Raw genomic sequence first — 18,256 nt, forward strand, 5'->3', positions numbered from 1 at the left:
ACGTAAATTAATTTACGTTTTCTGTTCCTTTTTAATTGTCATTGATATTGTAAAACGATCAAGTTCACATGGGTTATTTTATTTAGCGCTAAGATCTCTTTTCTATTGCCAATTCATTCTTGATGATTGAGGTGATTGGAATTAGAGGTGCTATTAAAAGTAAAACTGTTCCTCAGAATGAAAATATAAATTAAATTAGCAAGATAACCTTGATTCATCTCGAGGGATCGTGTGATAGAGAAGATTAGATAAAAAAATACATTACAAATGAATAACATTACATATATATCTGTTGAAATACAAATGCGTTGACATTGACCTATGCTATTAACATAGTTAGCAATTAATAAATATTAGCAACTAAACATGTCAAACTTGAGACTTATATCTTGGTTGCAGCGTATATATAAAGTTTGGTCAAATTCGATTAATTTCATAACATTTGAAATTGAAACATTAAACTACAAAGTATCAATTTTTTTTCATTTATTCCCTTCGTTAATAAATTGACATTTTTTCGGTAATATTATTGTTTCAATAGATAAAGAAAAAAATAAGAACATAAAAGAAACTAAAAGAACAATATTTATTTTATTGAAATATGTAAGTTTGAATATCATCAAAATATGAAATCGTTGAGAAAAATTGAAAGTAAATGATTTAATATTTCAGTTTGACTAGAATTTATCCAAATTTCATGATTTAACCTATTTTTCATCCAAAAATAAAATTTCATAGCATAAAATTTTGTGAAAAAAGTCACGTATATATTTGTACGTTATAATAGCAGTATAACAGAAATGGAGTCGTGGCGCTTTCATTTCCCTCGTTTTCTCTTTCCCTTCCTCCCAAATAGCACGAAAATGCAGTTATTTCAAATGAAAGGAAAAGAAAGGAGAGGAAATGACTGAAATTTCTGACCTCGGGAAAAATCTGAATCCTTTCTCTTCTCTGGATTATCATAAGTGCGCGGATTTGTTGATTGAAATGTTTTATATTCTCATCGCCGGATCAATTTGACGTTCGATTGCATTTCTCGGTATAATAATTTTGTGTTATAGCGACGAAGAAACAAATCATGAAGACGATGGCGGATGGGATACAGGATCTAATCCGGGAAGCGAAGCTTCGGACGGTGTGGTGGATGCTCTGTATTTTCACTGTGACTTATTTCTTGACGCGTAAGCTATTCATCTTCTCATCTGAAATCATATATTCCTGTTTTTTTTTTTAAATTAAATTTATTAGTAGGTTTTTAGCGTGTATGCCGGTGTTTGTTTGACGGATAAATGCGATGTTCTAAGCTCATTAATTCTAGATTTCAGAAGATTTGCAGGTTCCGCTGATGTGAATTTTGTTTTAATTTCTGACATTTTTTTCGATTAGGTTAGCTTGAAATCAATTCATGATATTACAGTATAGTAAAATTTGTGGAATTTTTTCCTGTTTCGAATTATGGATTAAAGTTTGAACGATTATTTGAGGGAGAACAATATGCTGGTTTGTCAACATGCATGTCATAATAGGCAATAGCCGATTCGATTTTTGCTTGTTAATGCTTTTGTGTGTGTAATATAAGATTTCTGTTGGATAGTTGATTTAGCTGCATTATTTCGATCAGAACAATTCATTCCTTTTGAAAACTTGAACTGAAAGTACCCTATCATTATGTGTATTCATGGTAATTAATGTTTCAGTTGCTAAGCTCCTTGTTGCTGGAATCTAAATGCTCTTAATTTTGGTTATGAATCTAAATGCAGATACGAGTAAATCCATGGTAATGAATGTTCCGGTTGCTATCCTCCTTGTTGCTGGAATGAGGATACTATTTAATGAGGTGGATTTCCAGTGGAAGGTTCGAAATGTCCGAGCAACATCTTACTTGTCACTCTTAGAAAAGAAGCAGCTATCTGCAAATGACTCGCGGCTCTCTACCAAGCCGCCCTCGCCACAAGAGTGGAAGAGAAAGATAGACTCCCCTGTTGTTGAAGCTGCTCTTGAGGAATTCGTAAACAAGGCTCTGACTGAGTTTGTCATAGACTTGTGGTATTCAGATATCACACCTGACAAGGACGCGCCAGAGCTCATACATGCTATAATCATGGAAGTTTTTGGTGATATAGCTGGAAGACTCAAAGAAGTGAACCTTGTAGAGCTGCTAACAAGGTACTACTCTGTGGTATATGGTGTCCGTAAATGAATTCGGGTAAAATGGCAGTTAAAGCAGTTGATTTTGTGAAAGATTGAACATGGTCTCACTTTTTCAACAGGGATATAGTAGACCTGATTGGGGATCATATTGATCTCTTCAGAAGAAATCAGATTGTAATTGGAAGGGATGTCATGAACACATTATCTTCTGAGGAACGGGACGAGAAGTTGAAACGACATCTCATGGCCTCCAAAGAGCTTCACCCTGCTTTGATATCCTCAGAGTGTGAGTACAAGGTGTAGAAGTGTTCTCATTTGAAAGGCATCTTTTGCCCACTTTCAATTTTTTGTCTTTGTCTTGGTTAGTTATTTTGACACCTGATACTTGTTAAAGATAGGTAATTCAGCAGCTCATGGGTGGGCTTTTAGCTGTTGTGTTAAGGCCAACTGAAGCCCGATGCCCATTAATTCCATGTATTGCTCGTGAACTGTTAACTTGCTTGATAATACAACCTCTTGTGAATTTCGCCAATCCCGTGTGAGTTACTATTCTTCTAGCTCCTATATGTGTTTGTCTAATGATCAGCCTGAACATCTTTGTTCATAATTTCATAAGCTCTAGAAAGAAACTTTTCCTGTAGTAGCCTGACCTGGACATACATGCTTTAGATTTAATTTACTGCATACATTAAATAAACTCTAGAAATAAACTTATTACCAAAGTCTCGTGTTCTGATTTGTCTCCCTCCTTCCTATGAGAAACGTTTCAGCTATGCCAAAAGTGCTTCCATCTTCAAATTTTTTGTTTCATTGGGTCCTACAATTTTTTTGTTTCATCAGGTGATTCTACAAATTTTTTATTTATTAGGTCATTGAATCAATGAATCAGTAATAAGTCTAAAGATGATCTTTGAGTCCTAACAGACCACAGTTTGGTGATTTTTGCAGCTTTCAGGTTGTTGGTGATATCCTTGTGCACGTCAAATTTCTAATTCTAAGCATTTAAATGAATCTAAGCAATATGAGTAGTTGAGCTATATAATTAAAGGTGATATCTTGCTTTATTTAACATCAGGGACCTCACACAGAGATTTTCAATAGAAAACTTCTTGCTTAATCTAGCTATATGGAATTCTTAAAATGTTACTACTATATTTTTGTGTCACAATTTGTAGTCTAAGGTTCAATGTTTATTTGAGACTATTTGAACTTTCAAGCTTGCAAAATTTTCCATCTTCTTAGTTAGCAAACCAAATATTTATGTGTTTGTGAAATCTACTCAGGATCATACTTATCTCGTATTTTCTCCAGGTATATCAATGAGTTAATTGAATACATAATTGCACTGTGCACCGAGTGGGTCAAGAATCTTGCCAATGCTCGATCAACAAAAAAGGCAGGTCAGAACTCTGGCCAATCTGCCCCTGGAGAAAACGGTTCCAGCAACCAAGGGACTGGCATGCCTCCATCTCAGCTCAATGATAACAAGGAGCTAGAATTAGGGGCCTCTGGAAATACCCAACCTACAACAACGCAGGATGAGCATATTCATGCACGATCTGCGGAGTGGGCAAAAGTGTTTGAGGCTGCAACTCTGAGAAGAACAGAGGTTCTTGAGCCTGAAAATCTTGATTTCATGTGGACTATAGGAAGAAACTATAAAAAGGACTTTCAGAAAAAGGCTGCATCAGAAGTTCAAGCCCCTGAACTTACTAGTTCAGTCAGCGTCATATTTCCGATAAAAGAGTCGGTGCCTGATATCCAAACAGAAGATGAAGGTCACAAGGACAGTTTCCCAAGTGATCTCAGTTTTGCTGTCTCAAGCAGGCCACAGGATATCGACAAAAATGTGTTTAATCAGCTAGAGAATAATCCTAGTAATAGAAAGTTTAAAAGATCAAACAGCATCTCTCATTTGGAAGTTCGACCAAAACTGCAGCCTATAATTACTAGTAAGGACTGTACATCCATCACTTCTGAATTCTAAAATACAATGTCAATAATCTTATGCTACTCATGAAACCTACATTACAGATGTTAGAGATCTTACTCCAGATGGCCAGAGGGTTTCAGCTAAGGCATCATACAATGAATATGTTCCAAAACTCAGATGTAGGGTAAGACTCCAGTTTTCCTTTTCTATATAGTATTTTCTAAGTTAGCAGGACTTTAAGCCTTTTTTTCTTTACATTTTTCTTTGGTTGATTGTATCACTAGGATGCCTCAACAGGACATATTTGACCTTTTATAACATGCCAAAATCTTGTTTTTTTTGTTGGTCCCTTTGGCATAAAAGCAGTGTGCTAATTTTAAATCATAGAGTTAAAATCTTTACTGTGTCAGATGTGGTTAGAGATTGGAGTTCCATTATAGTCATTAGTCAGAATGTTTTTTCAATTAAGGAATGACTAACCCCTCTGAGCCATTTCTTTTTTCTACTATTTAAATTAAAGTTTTTGCTTCTTATCAAACTAAAAGAACAAAAAAGGTGCACCTAATAACCAAGACATGACAATATTTGTCCATGGAATAGTAGTTTACCAAATTATCTATTTCCTATGTCTAAGTGATGTACCCGTGAAATAATATCTTGGGAAGCTCTTTAGGGCATGAATTGCATTAATTTCTCCCTCCGTTCCTTGTTAATAGAGACATTTCTTTTCGGCACGGAGTTTATGAATAGTGTGTTAAATGGATGATGGAAAAAGGAAGAGAGAGTAAAGTAAGAGAGATGAAGAGAGAGTAAAGTAAGAGAGATGAATTACTTTTTGCTAAAAAAAGAAATGACTCAATTAACTTGGAACTTTTTAAAATAGAAAAATAACTCTATTACATTAGATGAACAGAATATCTACTGGCAAACATTTCTGTAATTGAGGCTTCAGTTAAGATAAACAATGAAAATTTGCTATCACCTTTGTAAGTGCTCTCTGACTATATTCAGCACTTTAACTGATTCGAGGTCCTTGATCTGTAGGTTATTGGAGCATACTTTGAGAAACTTGGATCAACTTCTTTTGCAGTTTACTCGATTGCTGTGACAGGTGCTAACAATATCACTTGGTTTGTGAAAAGAAGGTAATGGATTTTGAAGAGAAGTTAGAATTAAAAGAATTCCACTGTGCTTAAAATAATTTTCATGTTTTTTTGTACTTCTATTCTGTTTGTTTGGGTTTTCCAATATGAGAGTTTTTCAATTTGATCAGGAGATTTCATAATGTTCCAGGTCATTTCAGTTGATATTTACCTTCTGGTATTTTGTTTACAGATATCGAAATTTTGAGAGATTGCATAGGCATCTTAGGGACATTCCTAATTATACATTGCAATTGCCTCCAAAAAGGATATTCTCTTCTAGCACGGAAGATTCGTTTGTTCACCAGCGTTGTATCCAGCTTGACAAGTATCTCCAAGTATGGTTATTCCCACTATCAAGATGGTAGATGCATGTCCATGTTTGGCTTTCTTGATTCTTGAAATGTACATGTACTCTTTATCAGGATCTCTTGTCAATTCCCAATGTTTCAGAGCAACATGAAGTATGGGATTTTCTAAGTTCCTCATCTAAGGTTTGCACTTGTATTGTATACTTGTTGAAATCATATAGCACCCCTGGCTTCTGTGTTAACTTTTGTCTTTTACAATCAATGAAGAAATACTCATTCGGGAAATCGACTTCAGTGATAACAACGCTAGCAGGTATCTGGCTTCTCTTTGAGTGACCTTTTTTCGTTTATATTGAGCTTTCTGATTTTATTTCACTGGCACTTGCATCTCTTCTTGACTGACTGTGAGGTGAAGTATATGGTGGGCTCTACTCCATACCCTTTTAAATGCTCAATATACAGTATAACCAAAGCCTTTATTAAGTTTATTGAAGCAACTCACTATAAAAAATGTCAAAGGTTCCATACACCCGTCTGATCATCTTATCCCACAAGGCTGAGTTCTCCTCATTTCGGCAAAATCTTAGAAACTATACTTGCACTACACTTTAGGAAATGTTGAGATTAAATTGAAGTTTAGTCCTTTACTTTTTACATGCCTAGTTTCCTACCACGTTTCCATGTATTTCACATTAACATTTATCATGTCATAATACATTTGAGCTTTCCCAAAAGAAATATTAATATGCGGAAGTTTTCCTGAGAAATGATATCCCAGTTAACAACTTTAGTTAGTCCCTTTCCTGTGCAAAGAGTTTAACTTACTTTCTTGCTATAACGTCAGCTACTTCTGAACCGCCATCTTCATTTGCAACCAAAACTGTGGCCTGGCATTCTGATGATGTGAATAAGCTTTTTATGAAGCCAAATACTGATTCACATAACAGTTTTTCTGATAATGAGGAAGGTGATAAAGATATAATCCATGGGCAACACGAAGCAGAAAACTCTTCCCATGCGAATGGAGGGCAGTTCGACGGTGAACTGAAAGAGGATCCAACCGGGGTGCCTCCAGAGGTAATTTGGGTGGCTGACCTGTGCTTCTTGTCCCAGGGAGCTATGTTGCCTATTTCTTAACTGTTACATCTACATCAGTTAGGCATTTTCTGTAACTTGTGCATACCCTTAATTATACTAAATCTAGCTGATGTGTTTTTCCTTGCAGTGGACACCACCAAATTTAAGTGTTCCAGTTCTAAATTTAGTTGACAATGTCTTCCAGCTCAAAAGAAGAGGCTGGCTAAGGTGATAGTGTCGTTTTCAATCATTTACATGTTAAAATTTCATTTTGGTGGTACAATTAAATTATGAAATCAGGTGTCCATGAACATTTGCATTCCTTAAATATGCATTTCTCTGAGAGCCTTGGCCTTTAACACATCCACCTTCACACTTATCTGCTTGTCAGTGACAATTTCACATGCTTTCTCACTTTTCCAGACCACTCCGTTCTTCAATTCTTTTGGGTTACTTGGGACAAATTTTGTGTGTGTGAATTAACGATCTGATGCTTAGGAATGCAATTGAGACGATGAGAGTCGTTGATTTTAAAAGCATTTTTCATGTTTATATTTCACCCAAGAAACACACCAGCAAGGTCTGAAAGGTTTTCATCTGAAATAACATATTGAATGGGACAACAAGGGGCTTCACTCCTGCAGACTATTAAATGCAGATTTGATTTTCTTTAATTGTAGGAGGCAGGTTTTTTGGATATCAAAGCAAATATTGCAGTTGATCATGGAAGATGCCATTGATGACTGGCTTTTGAGACAAATCCAATGGCTCCGAAAAGAGGAGGTCATCTCACAAGGGATTCGGTTGCTCCAGGACGTAAGTAAATGATGGAATGCATTGAAAACTTACATAGCTGTGAATTTGCAGAAACATTATATCGTTTACATGTTAACTCATAACACAATCAGCATGTTGAGATGAACAAGTTCCATGAATTTGCGAGGGGGTTGAGAATTTCATCAGCTAAAGGAAGTTGCAAATTTATGTTTTATTCATGTACTCCTTTGTATTCTCTCATCAGCTTCTGTGGCCCGGTGGAAAATTCTTTCTGACGTTCCGCATTCAATCAAAACTTAACAATGACAATAAGGGATCACAAACTACAAGTCAGCAAGGTGGGAGGAATGTCGCTCAGCCTCCAACTTTCGAGCAACAGCTTGAGGCAGCTCGCAGAGCTAGTGATGTGAAGAAGATCATCTTCGGTGAGTAGTTGATCCATTCTCTTATGATTTGTGTAAGCTTATGGATGCTACTTAGTAACATTTCATCTTCATGACATAGATGGTGCTCCAGCTGCCTTGGTCAGCTTGATCGGGCATAAGCAGTACAAACGTTGTGCTCGTGATATATACTATTTCCTTCAGGTACGCGCTAAATATATTTTGAAAACAGCTATAGTTTTATGTAAAAAAATTTTGGTGTGGATTGCAGTCTACAATATGTTTGAAGCAACTTGGGTATGCAATTCTGGAGCTTGTTCTGACAACAATATTTCCAGAAATGTGTGAGCTGGTGAGAGATATCCATGAAAAGATGCATATGCAGCACTCACAGTTTTGAACTTTGTTATATGTCAAGAATTAGTGTAGTACTCGATTTAACTTCATTTTTTTTATAATTATCATTATTATTTATTCTTATTGGAATTTCTCCGTTCAAGTATTCATAGGATATGTAAACACGGCAGAATACGTAGGACTCTTTCTGATTACCACTTCTTATTTTTCTATTTAAAGACAAGAAACATTGTTCCTCACGCAATTTGTGACTTCTTATCTATAAATTGTTAGTGCGAAGTGCATGTGTTTCCATTACCCACACAAAAAGAAGGGCCATGGTGTGTGTGTGTGTGTGTGTGAGAGAGAGAATTAATGGAAACGAATATCAAGGGCTAAGCAACATCATTTGTAATTTGAGCATAAATTCATATGTATATGTATACATACTCCATTTTCCTTCGTATCATAGCCAAATCAGCGAAAATGATCACCTAATACATTTTATTTAGTGATACATCATCTTCTACAACACTGCTAGATGTTGCACTAGCATATAAAAATAAAAATACCACCATCCTAATGGATTGATGACTTGTTTTAGCTAAACATAAAACTCAGAGTTGAATCTGTTTGAGTCCAACAGTGACATGAGGGTCATGTGCGCCTGGACTCGAAAGCGCCTCATAATCAAGCGACTGCCTCCTCTGCGTTACCTTTCTGCCAAAAGCTACGCAGCTCCATGCTATAAATACCAAAATTGAAGAGAGAATCCAGCAGAACTGCAGGTTGGCCAACGCTCTCGCCCTGGACTCAGCCTCCTTCGTCTCACACACAACTGCTCCGTGCATCATGCCATCGCTATGAATCATCGCCTGTGTTGTACATCCTCGCACCACAAAATCAGGAACCCATAGCATGAACCCCATGTTTATGAACCAACATCCTTGGAAGACGACTGATGTCGAAAGAATTAGCGCTGCAGGAAAGCTGGACGGGGAAGCAGTTGCATACAAAGCTGCCAGAAACGAAACACAAACTATGAGCTGCATCAGCCAATGGTAATGGCCTTCAAGCCCAACGTGATCGGTGGAATGGTAATGAAGTAAGAAAAGCTCCTGCCCAAAAATCGAGGCGACTAGGATGCAGGAGACCCCTAACATAGTTTCCGATAAATGACTCAACTCAGCAAAAAGTGTGAAACTTGTGAACATAACTAGCTGGAAGAACATGGTGGCATGCTCAACGTTGTCAAGCTCGAAGAAGAAGTGAGGGTGTTGAATGTCTACTATCTGGATCAGAATTGCAAATAAAGAAAAAAGCAGGATAAGTATGAGCTCGAGGTGCTCTAGCATCCGAAGTGGACATCTCAATGGGTACCAAAGCCTTAACATGAACTGGCCAGAGCCTTTCAGAAAGTAAACCCTCAGGATGTTTGTAATGTGCCACAGACCAAGAGAAGCAAGGGCTAACCCAGGCAATAGATGACCAAGAAAAGTTCCCATTGGTATTTCTTGCGTAAATTCTGATAGAAGGATAGTATCCATAACACTCATATTGCAACTTAAATACTAATACAGATGAGGAAGATGATAAAGTTAGTTGATATCTTATCAGTTGTTGGTGCATGGTGCATGTGTTTCCACCAATAAAAATTACATTATTCGCAGTCGTTGTCTCTTATTACTGACTATGCATGCTTTGTTTACTGCTTAAAGAAAAGAGAGAATCAAACGCAAATACCCCTAGAGAGCTGCATGAGCCACTGACACTGAACTTTATACTAGGTTGTATGAAAAAGGAACAAAAGATGGAAAGAAAGAGACAGGTAGGAAAATGGACCACCCATTACTAAGAAAAAGCAGGTATATGTCCACGCTTGATTGGATTTGAAACCACCTTTTAAAAATAAATATGTTAGGCCAAAAAATGAATCAAGAAGATAAAAGACAAGAATTACAGATCTCCACGTATCAATATCACCAGCATGTAGTGACTAACTTTGACTCTAAAGTCACGTAAGTGTACAGGTCATCAACTACAGAGAAGAAGCATGAAATTTTTAAAAATTTATTAGCAGCATGAACATGAGATCCCAGGAATATTACCTTCCCCAAATGCTGTCATGCAAGTTCATAGTTTGAAGTACTCAACCACTATGACTGGAAATGTGTTTGCCCTGAAAAGAAAATGAAAACTCACTAAATGATTCTCGTAAAAGGTGAACTTGTTGCAATGATAGTCTAACCATACAAAATACTTGGTGTCACAGAAGAAGTGCAGAAAGTAGTTGATTAAGAGCAAGAGGAAATAACTTGGAAACTGTAGAGCCTCTAAACTAAGATACCAAAAGTTGAGATTGCTCAGAGTATGACATACTATGTGAGTACCTTATGTTGAATATCATCACAAAATACAGCATACCAACCGTTTTCCAGTGAATTCTGGAGATATATCCATGGACAGTGATGCTGGGGCAAGGAGTTCAAATTCAACCTCTAAGCTAAAAGGATTCTCAAATCAGGAATATTAGGAAATATCACGTCCTTGATAAAAAAAAACCCTCATGGGTGGCATTTTCTTGGCAAAAAGTTTATATCCTTGCAGTATCTTTGATCAGGAATGTTTTTCCTTCAGAAGCCCTTGTGCACCCTTTAATTAAAGAGATATAAGTACTATCATCAGGATTGATTCCTTTATAAACCATTTCTTTAAGGAATACCTCAGCATGATTTCCTGCTCCTTCCCCATGTTCGCAAAGGCCTTCTAGAACAGCATTGAAAGTGAGCAGGTTAAGGTCCAAACCTAAACTTAGCATCTCATCCCGAATTCTCATAATATCGTTCATATCACCCCTCTTGCTATATCCACAAATTAGAATGTTGTAACTGATGCAATCTGGTTTTATACCTCTTCTACTCATCACATCGAGAAGGCTATAAGCGTCTTCAACCTTACCAACCCTGCAGTAACTCTGCATCATAGTGTCGTAAGTCACTTTATCAGGGGCAATCTTCATTCTCTCCATCTCCTTTAAAAGTGAAACAGCACGTTCAGTGTTTGCATTTTCACAATGACCACCTATTAATGTATTGAACATGCCAAGATCAGGCAATACGCCTTTTGCTAATGCCTTTGCGAGTAAATTGTCTGCCTCTTCCACCCTTTTCCAATCTACCAACAAACGGATGAGTGAACTGTAAGTCGCCCGAGTAGGCTCAATCTGTTTACTTACCATTTCATCGTGCAGTTTGAGAGCTTTCCCCACATTCCCGGCCCTGCAACAACTACTAATCAATATACTATATGTGATTTCATTGGGGCAGATATTCTTGGCTTGCATTTCTTTTATCAAACCGTCAGCCTCTGTATCCCTACCCTTCTCCATCAACACCTGGATCAACATGTTATATGTTGACACTGTTGGAACTATTCCTCTCTTTTCCATCTGGTATCTGTAACTAAGAGCTTTTTCCACATCCCCACAACCACAAAATCCACTGATCAGGTTATTATAAACAACAGCATTTGGAACACACCCATTTACCTCCATTTTCCTGAGAAAGGCAGCCGCCTTACCAATATCCCCATACTTGCACATCCAGTTTATTAAGGAACCACAAGTATACGAGTCCGGATCGATACCTTTCGCCTTCATTCTCAAAAGAACCCTATCAACACCATCAATATCTCCCTTCAGAGCATGCCCATAAATCAGTGTATTGTATGTCACTATATTCGGACTAATCCCTAAACCCTCCATGTACCCAACCACCTCCTCAGCCTTCTTCAAATCCCCTTCCTTACTCAATCCATTGATCAATATATTCAACGTAAATACATTCGAACGGATCCCCAACCTGATCATCTCTCCAAACAAACCCCACACAACACCTACCCCATTCAACCTAATCAACACACTAAACATACAATTCCACGTCTCGACACTCGGCCAAACCCTAATCCCTTTCATCAACCCAAAGCACTCCATAACCCCATCACCCCTTCTCAACTCACAATACGCCCTTATCAACAAATCCAACACAATCGTGCTGGAAATGCTCAGCCTCTCACGGGCCCCCACTAATCCATCAAAAACCTCCCGAGATGACAAGGGGCGAGAGCGGATAAACTCCTTTAAGAGGTGCAATGCGTGTTTCGGGGAAGGGCAGCGAGCCGCAATAGCAACGGCAAGGAAGTAGCACTCGTCGGTGAGAGAATCAGGGTCGATATTTGCTACGAAATCGACGGTGGGTAGAGGGAAACCACGGAGATGGAGGAGGGTGGAGGTTACCAGAGAAGGGGTCAAGTTTGTGGAAAGGTGTTTGATTAAATGCCACTGAGAAGATTTGACTAGAGAAACGAGAATATCAGGTGTTATCGGAGGAAGTGGCGGTGGCACCGGCGGTGGGTGAGCGGGTGATGAAAAATGGTGGTGATGAAGGTGAAATGGAAGAAATTTATGGGTGCGGAATTTATACAGATGAAGAATTTTGTGCCATTTCATGGCGGCTGCAAGGCGGGAGGTTATCAATTGATGGAACCTGAATTTTAAACTTCACAGTGCTCAATAAAAATAAATTAATGAAAAAATGGGTTTATAGATTTGAACTAAATGTTTAAGGGTCCGTTTGTTTGTAATTTAAATTATGTACATTTTTCATTGTTTTCAGTTTTGTTTTTTAAAATTATCTATTTTAAATGTTAAATTGTGAAAAAATGGTAGTAGTACTTTGTATTTTTAGTTGTTTAGTAATTAAATATTGTTTTATATTTTTCATAAATATTCATTTTGATATGTAATATTGGTTTTACATACATATATTAGCTAAAAACAATAATCATGGAGCAATTAAATTTTAAAAATTACAAACTTAAAATTGAAAACGATACAAAGTTGAATTAAAAAATCAGATTTCAAATTCATTAAATTTATTTATATAACTTATTAAACTTGGTTATTGTTAACTCAATTTTTAAATTTAGATTTTAAAATGTAAAAATGAAAGACTCCATAATGGTTGGTAGACGTGTGCTTTTCCCTGCTTTGTTGAATTCTGCAAAAGGATGATCTAATAATGTATAGTACTATGTTATTAAGAAAGAGAAGAAATATGTAGAAATTGTCATGGGGGATGGAAGATGTACTGCATCACATGCAGTATAAGATGTACTGTTGGATTTGATCGACAACAATGAAAGCACAATTTTAAACGAACGAGGATAAAGAAAGCTTCGAGTGCTTCAAACTCCATATAAACTTGAGGCAAAGGGAGATAGAATTGTTGAAACGACAATGGCAAAGAAAGAGACAACGTTACGTTACTCACCTAGTGTACCCTTGCATTTCGATATTTTTTCTTCAAATATGTCATAATGATAATAAAGCCTAGTAGAAATCAAGTTACAAGCTGCCCATTCGATGCAGCCCACAGCTATCGGCCACACGACCAGTGTGCTTATGCACGAAGACGCGTGCTTTGGTTTTCCCCTTCATTAAGCAAGTTATGCTCTAAGCCTATAGTATTAGAAATCATATTAATAGCGTTTTCCATTTTAAAATTGTCTCTCCAACTCTTATGTAAAGAGACGATGAATCTTATGTGAAGGACGAAGCTGTTGAAATCTAGAAGCTTAATTAGAGCATCCACAATGGCGACGAGCGGACCGGCTAGCCGATTCCCGGCGCTGGCCGGTCCGCTGGCTGAACCATTGCAGCCGGCCAGCGCCAAATCGGCGAGCGCACGCCGATTCCCGAGCGCTGGCCGATGCGCTCACCGATCGGCTGGCCACCATTGCAGGCTCCTGATCGGCGAGCGATCGGCCAGCCGATTTTTTATTTTTTTTTATTTAATTTTCGAAACACTATATATACGCGATTTGCACGTCATTTTCATTCGCACCACTTGTTTTAACGAGTTTTATCTCTATCTTAATTTGTGTACAAGTGCAACAACGCGAAATGAGTAGCGCGGGTGGTAGTAGTGGTGGTAGTGGTGAGGAGTACGAACGATGAATGAACGAAGAGTTGGAGGCCTATACGTCCCGTGAGATAAACCGGCTGATACAAAGGGCCTTACAGCCGGCGGTACCTCGACCCGTTGTCCACCGCCGAGCAGTGATTGAGCGGGATCACGTAGCTGCACATCAGCGGTTATATGAAGACTACTTCGCACCGGAGCCGCGGTTCAACGCCAACCTTTTCAGGTGGCGTTTTAGGATGAGCAGGACCCTGTTTATGCGTATTGTTAACGCTTTGGAGCGTCGATATATGTGTTTCCGCTTCAAGCACGATGCGGCTGGCAGACCCGGCCACAAACCTATTCAAAAGTGCACTGCGGCAATCAGGCAGTTGGCCTACGGAAGCGCGGCAGATATGTGGGACGAGTACCTCCACATCGGTGAGACGACTGCCCTTGAATGTATGAAGTATTTTTGTCAGGGCGTGGTTGAAATATTCCGTGATCAGTACCTTCGAAGCCCTACCCCCGAAGACTGCCAGGAGCTGATGTAGATGCACGGGGAGAAGCATGGGTTCCCGGGTATGTTAGGTAGCATAGATTGTATGCATTGGGAGTGGAAGAACTGCCCCGCTGCCTGGAAAGGGTTCTACACGACCGGCTACAAGGGAAAGAATCTCACGATGATCCTCGAGGCCGTAGCCGATTATCGGCTGTGGATTTGACATGCATATTTTGGGGTAGCCGGGTCGAACAACGACCTCAACGTCCTCAACTCGTCGCCCCTTTTCAACGAGCAGTATCACGGCGTCGGTCCGACCATCAGTTTTATCGCCAACGGGAACCAGCATGATATGAGCTACTACTTGGCGGATGGGATATACCCTAGGTGGCCCGTCTTTGTAAAGACGATCTGGTGCGCTTAGGACGTGGAGCGCGCATTTGGTGTGCTCCAGTCGCGATGGGCGGCAATTAGGGGTCCAACGTGTTTGTGGCATGTCGACTGCATTGCTGATATAATGTACGCCTATATTATCATGCACAACATGATTGTCGAAGATGAAGGTGTACAACTAACTAGTAGGGCCAACGACGATAATGAAACCGATCCAAGCCACGGCGTGGCCGCCCCCAACGTATGAAGTGGGGTACCTCACGATGAAGTCGGACGCCTCCAAGCACATGCCGACATGCGCCAAGTGGATATGAGCTACTACTTGGCGGAACGACAGGAGTCGGCGCGCAAGGACGTGAAACGCGCATTTGGTGTGCTCCAGTCGCGATGGGCGGCAATTAGGGGTCCAACGTGTTTGTGGCATGTCGACTGCATTGCTGATATAATATACGCCTATATTATCAGGTGTACAACTAACTAGTAGGGCCAACGACGATAATGAAACCGATCCAAGCCACGGCGTGGCCGCCCCCAACGTATGAAGTGGGGTACCTCACGATGAAGTCGGACGCCTCCAAGCACATGCCGACATGCGCCAAGTGGAAGCTCATATTCGACTCCAAAAGAATTTAATTGAAGAGTTGTGGGCGCAGAGGATTGCACGGCATTAGTTTTTTTTTAATTATGTATTTTTTTAATGTACCTTTTTTTTATTTAAATAAAATTATTGCATTTTCTCGTATCTGTGTCGTAAATTGAATTCCGTATTTTGTGTGATTGTTATTTTTATAATTTTGTTTATTGTGGCTAGCCTATGGCTAGGCTGTTGCTTGTCAAGTTGGTTGTCCTGATGATGTGGCAGAAGAAGTTTTTAGTGCTGATGATGTGGCAGAAGAAGTTTGTGGCTAGGCTATGGCTGGGCTATTGCCATTGTGGATGCTCTTATACAGACAACTCTAAGAGGAAGTTCAGAAACCAAATTGATGGATCAAATTCTATCGACCAAGATGTTCTAAAACCAACACAAGCACATTAATTTTATTGTTCACAAAGAAATAAGAGGAACAATAAATCCATGCCAATACTGCGATTAAGCCAATCGACTACCAAAAACGTAAACAAGGAAGAATCAACCATCTCATATATCAAGGATAAGCAATTACTACTATGTCTCCCCAAAAATGGTACAAATTCAGCAACCAACCACACTTGAACACAATATTACAGAATACCTAATCTAACACGGATTAAATCAAACTCATCCACCATAAGCACATCGCTTACGGACTATGAATATAACCAAAAATTTAATGAGACCTGCGAATATTTCAAGCGACGGCGACGGGCTGCGGCTTGGGAGGCTCGGCTTTTTTGTTGGATTTTTCCTGAAAATCTTCCATGTTGTAGATTACGGTGAGGTAGAGGGAGCAGCTAGGGCAGCGGGCGATCTCCTCGCCGAGTCGGAGGTCTTCTTTGGTGATCTGGAATAGATCGCCGCATGGGCAAGGATAGGTGAAGGCCTGAAGCTCTTGGTTCCACTCCATGTCTTCGATCTCCACGTCGTCGTACGACATCGTTGCGAGGATTTAGGGTTTCCTTTCTTCGCGTTTGAGAAGACGAAGAAGCGTAAGGGGTATTTAATTTGGGGGAATTTGATATCTTAAGAAGGGATTTGGGCTTTTCTGAGTGGATGTTGGACTACAAGCCCAACTCTTCTTCAATTAAGATCGATATTAATCAAAGATCAATTATTGTGAAGATTAAGGTAAGGTGACACATTACTTTTTGTTCTCACAATTACTAATATTCATCTCATTTTTAAAATAAAATTGAAAATAATAAAAGCTTGTTTAATGACAAATTTTGTTTCGTTTATGATTTTAAGTCTATAATCAAGGGATATTGTGAATATAGGAACACATCATTTAGGAATGAAAATGACGAAAATATAATTATACAATAACTTCTGCTTAAATTCGTTAACGTAAATTTTCCGCCAAAAACATTTGTTTGTGGGAAGGGGACTTACTTCAAAATATACAGATAAGACATTGTTTTCGATCATTTAAATTATATGGAAATTAAATTGTAATATCTGCACTAAAATTCATACTTATCCCAAAGAAACATGAAAGTCGCTAATAATTGAATGTGGAGTACTATTAACATTATGTGACCGTTCATCACTACTAATAATGCTGAAAGTGTCCCTTCAAATAATGGTGCTAGAAGTGACAGGATAATAGTAGTAGTAGTAGAGTAGTAATTACTGATCCAACTTTTTGAAATTTTTTTGTTAATTATTAGTTTTAACACGAGCTAAATACGTACTTAACTTAATCATGTCATTCCCAAATCACCTGAGGAAATATATTGATAAATATCTCTTATTATGACTATTTCATATGCCACATATGAATTAATCTAGCTAACAGAGTAGTTATAATTAATAAGAATGGAAAATCTTACTGAAAATCAAGGAGGAATCCCCAATTAAAACGTGTTTTGCATAAGAGTGATGATAAACAACCAAATTTTGTACAACTAAAATAAGATTATATTAATAATTTAATATATTAATTATGTATTAAAATAATAAATATAGCAAGTGGACAAGTTAAAAAGACTTATTAGCCTTTAACCTCATTTTTATATTTTTATATTTGAATTTCCTTTCTATTGTTTTTAAAATTTGAATTAAAGTATGAACTAATTACATTTATGGCTCCAAAAAAGTAAAAAAATTTATTCACAAATCATAAATATATGACCATATTATTATGCACTTTCCATGTACTATATATATGCATCCATATATTTTAATTAAATGCATAAATAAACCTATTTTTTTCCAAATAAACTAGTTTTTGGTTGTACAAAATTTGTTCACACAGATTTGTTGTTACCCTTACCAAAAAATAAATGTGAAATAGTATTTTTTTTTATTACTACTATTTTCATCTCACTTACGATGTTTACTTTTCCTTTTTAGTTTGTCCCACTTTAAATGTCCACTTTCTATATTTGGAAATAAATATATCTCCTCATTAAAATATTCAACTATTTTTTTGTTTCTACTTACTACATCTAACAACTCCTCCTAAAATCGCGTATCACTCAAGAATGTGGACATTTTGAGGGAGACGGGAGTATTAAGTATATATAATCTTAATAAATATCCAATGACGATATTCAACATGTAATTATATACTCCATCTATCTCAACTAACTTGACTCATATTCCTTTTTGGGATATCCCAACTAAGTTGACTCATTTCTTTTTTTGACAAA

General features: G+C 37.9%; 4 protein-coding genes across 6 annotated transcripts; 1 reads left to right on the top strand and 3 right to left on the bottom strand.

Moving 5' to 3' along the window:
* Positions 1 to 831: 831 nt before the first annotated feature.
* Positions 832 to 8,410, top strand: LOC121741488. 2 transcript variants are annotated; one of them, XM_042134255.1, is made up of 16 exons: positions 833 to 1,181; positions 1,761 to 2,166; positions 2,271 to 2,448; positions 2,550 to 2,689; positions 3,463 to 4,103; positions 4,186 to 4,268; positions 5,129 to 5,229; positions 5,420 to 5,564; positions 5,652 to 5,720; positions 5,805 to 5,850; positions 6,382 to 6,614; positions 6,763 to 6,842; positions 7,295 to 7,430; positions 7,636 to 7,816; positions 7,896 to 7,978; positions 8,046 to 8,410. In XM_042134255.1, exons 1-16 carry the CDS (start codon positions 1,079 to 1,081, stop codon positions 8,172 to 8,174), a joined length of 2,754 nt encoding a protein of 917 aa, XP_041990189.1. In that variant the 5' UTR covers positions 833 to 1,078; the 3' UTR covers positions 8,175 to 8,410. The 2 variants fall into 2 exon arrangements, with proteins under 2 accessions (XP_041990188.1, XP_041990189.1); XM_042134254.1 differs by having other exon boundaries at positions 832 to 1,181; positions 7,896 to 8,410.
* Positions 8,411 to 8,498: 88 nt separating this feature from the next.
* LOC121741490 (transmembrane protein 45A-like) lies at positions 8,499 to 10,194 on the bottom strand. The gene has a single exon (XM_042134258.1). The coding sequence runs from the start codon at positions 9,664 to 9,666 to the stop codon at positions 8,728 to 8,730; it is 939 nt and encodes a 312-aa protein (XP_041990192.1). The 5' UTR covers positions 9,667 to 10,194; the 3' UTR covers positions 8,499 to 8,727.
* Positions 9,062 to 12,661, bottom strand: LOC121741489 (pentatricopeptide repeat-containing protein At2g15630, mitochondrial). Of its 2 annotated transcripts, none has more exons than XM_042134256.1 (3): positions 10,501 to 12,661; positions 10,219 to 10,289; positions 9,062 to 9,128 (listed from the first exon to the last, which is right to left on the bottom strand). In XM_042134256.1, exon 1 carries the CDS (start codon positions 12,615 to 12,617, stop codon positions 10,704 to 10,706), a length of 1,914 nt encoding a protein of 637 aa, XP_041990190.1. In that variant the 5' UTR covers positions 12,618 to 12,661; the 3' UTR covers positions 9,062 to 9,128; positions 10,219 to 10,289; positions 10,501 to 10,703. The 2 variants fall into 2 exon arrangements, with proteins under 2 accessions (XP_041990190.1, XP_041990191.1); XM_042134257.1 differs by having other exon boundaries at positions 9,070 to 9,128; positions 10,539 to 12,661.
* Positions 12,662 to 16,080: 3,419 nt separating this feature from the next.
* On the bottom strand, positions 16,081 to 16,626 carry LOC121811479 (diphthamide biosynthesis protein 3-like). The gene has a single exon (XM_042212348.1). The coding sequence runs from the start codon at positions 16,537 to 16,539 to the stop codon at positions 16,294 to 16,296; it is 246 nt and encodes an 81-aa protein (XP_042068282.1). The 5' UTR covers positions 16,540 to 16,626; the 3' UTR covers positions 16,081 to 16,293.
* Positions 16,627 to 18,256: the final 1,630 nt, after the last annotated feature.

Source organism: Salvia splendens, chromosome 7, assembly GCF_004379255.2.
Source record: "Salvia splendens isolate huo1 chromosome 7, SspV2, whole genome shotgun sequence".
In the NCBI taxonomy this organism is placed as follows: domain Eukaryota; kingdom Viridiplantae; phylum Streptophyta; class Magnoliopsida; order Lamiales; family Lamiaceae; genus Salvia; species Salvia splendens.

Coding starts and splice junctions, on each gene's coding strand:
- LOC121741489 (XM_042134256.1), bottom strand. CDS start 12,617: ATGAAATGGCACAAAATTCTTCATCTGTATAAATTCCGCACCCATAAA.
- LOC121811479 (XM_042212348.1), bottom strand. CDS start 16,539: ATGTCGTACGACGACGTGGAGATCGAAGACATGGAGTGGAACCAAGAG.
- LOC121741488 (XM_042134254.1), top strand. CDS start 1,079: ATGAAGACGATGGCGGATGGGATACAGGATCTAATCCGGGAAGCGAAG. Junction 4,104..4,185: donor ACTGCAGCCTATAATTACTA/GTAAGGACTGTA, acceptor CCTACATTACAG/ATGTTAGAGATCTTACTCCA. Junction 5,230..5,419: donor ACTTGGTTTGTGAAAAGAAG/GTAATGGATTTT, acceptor TTTTGTTTACAG/ATATCGAAATTTTGAGAGAT.
- LOC121741490 (XM_042134258.1), bottom strand. CDS start 9,666: ATGAGTGTTATGGATACTATCCTTCTATCAGAATTTACGCAAGAAATA.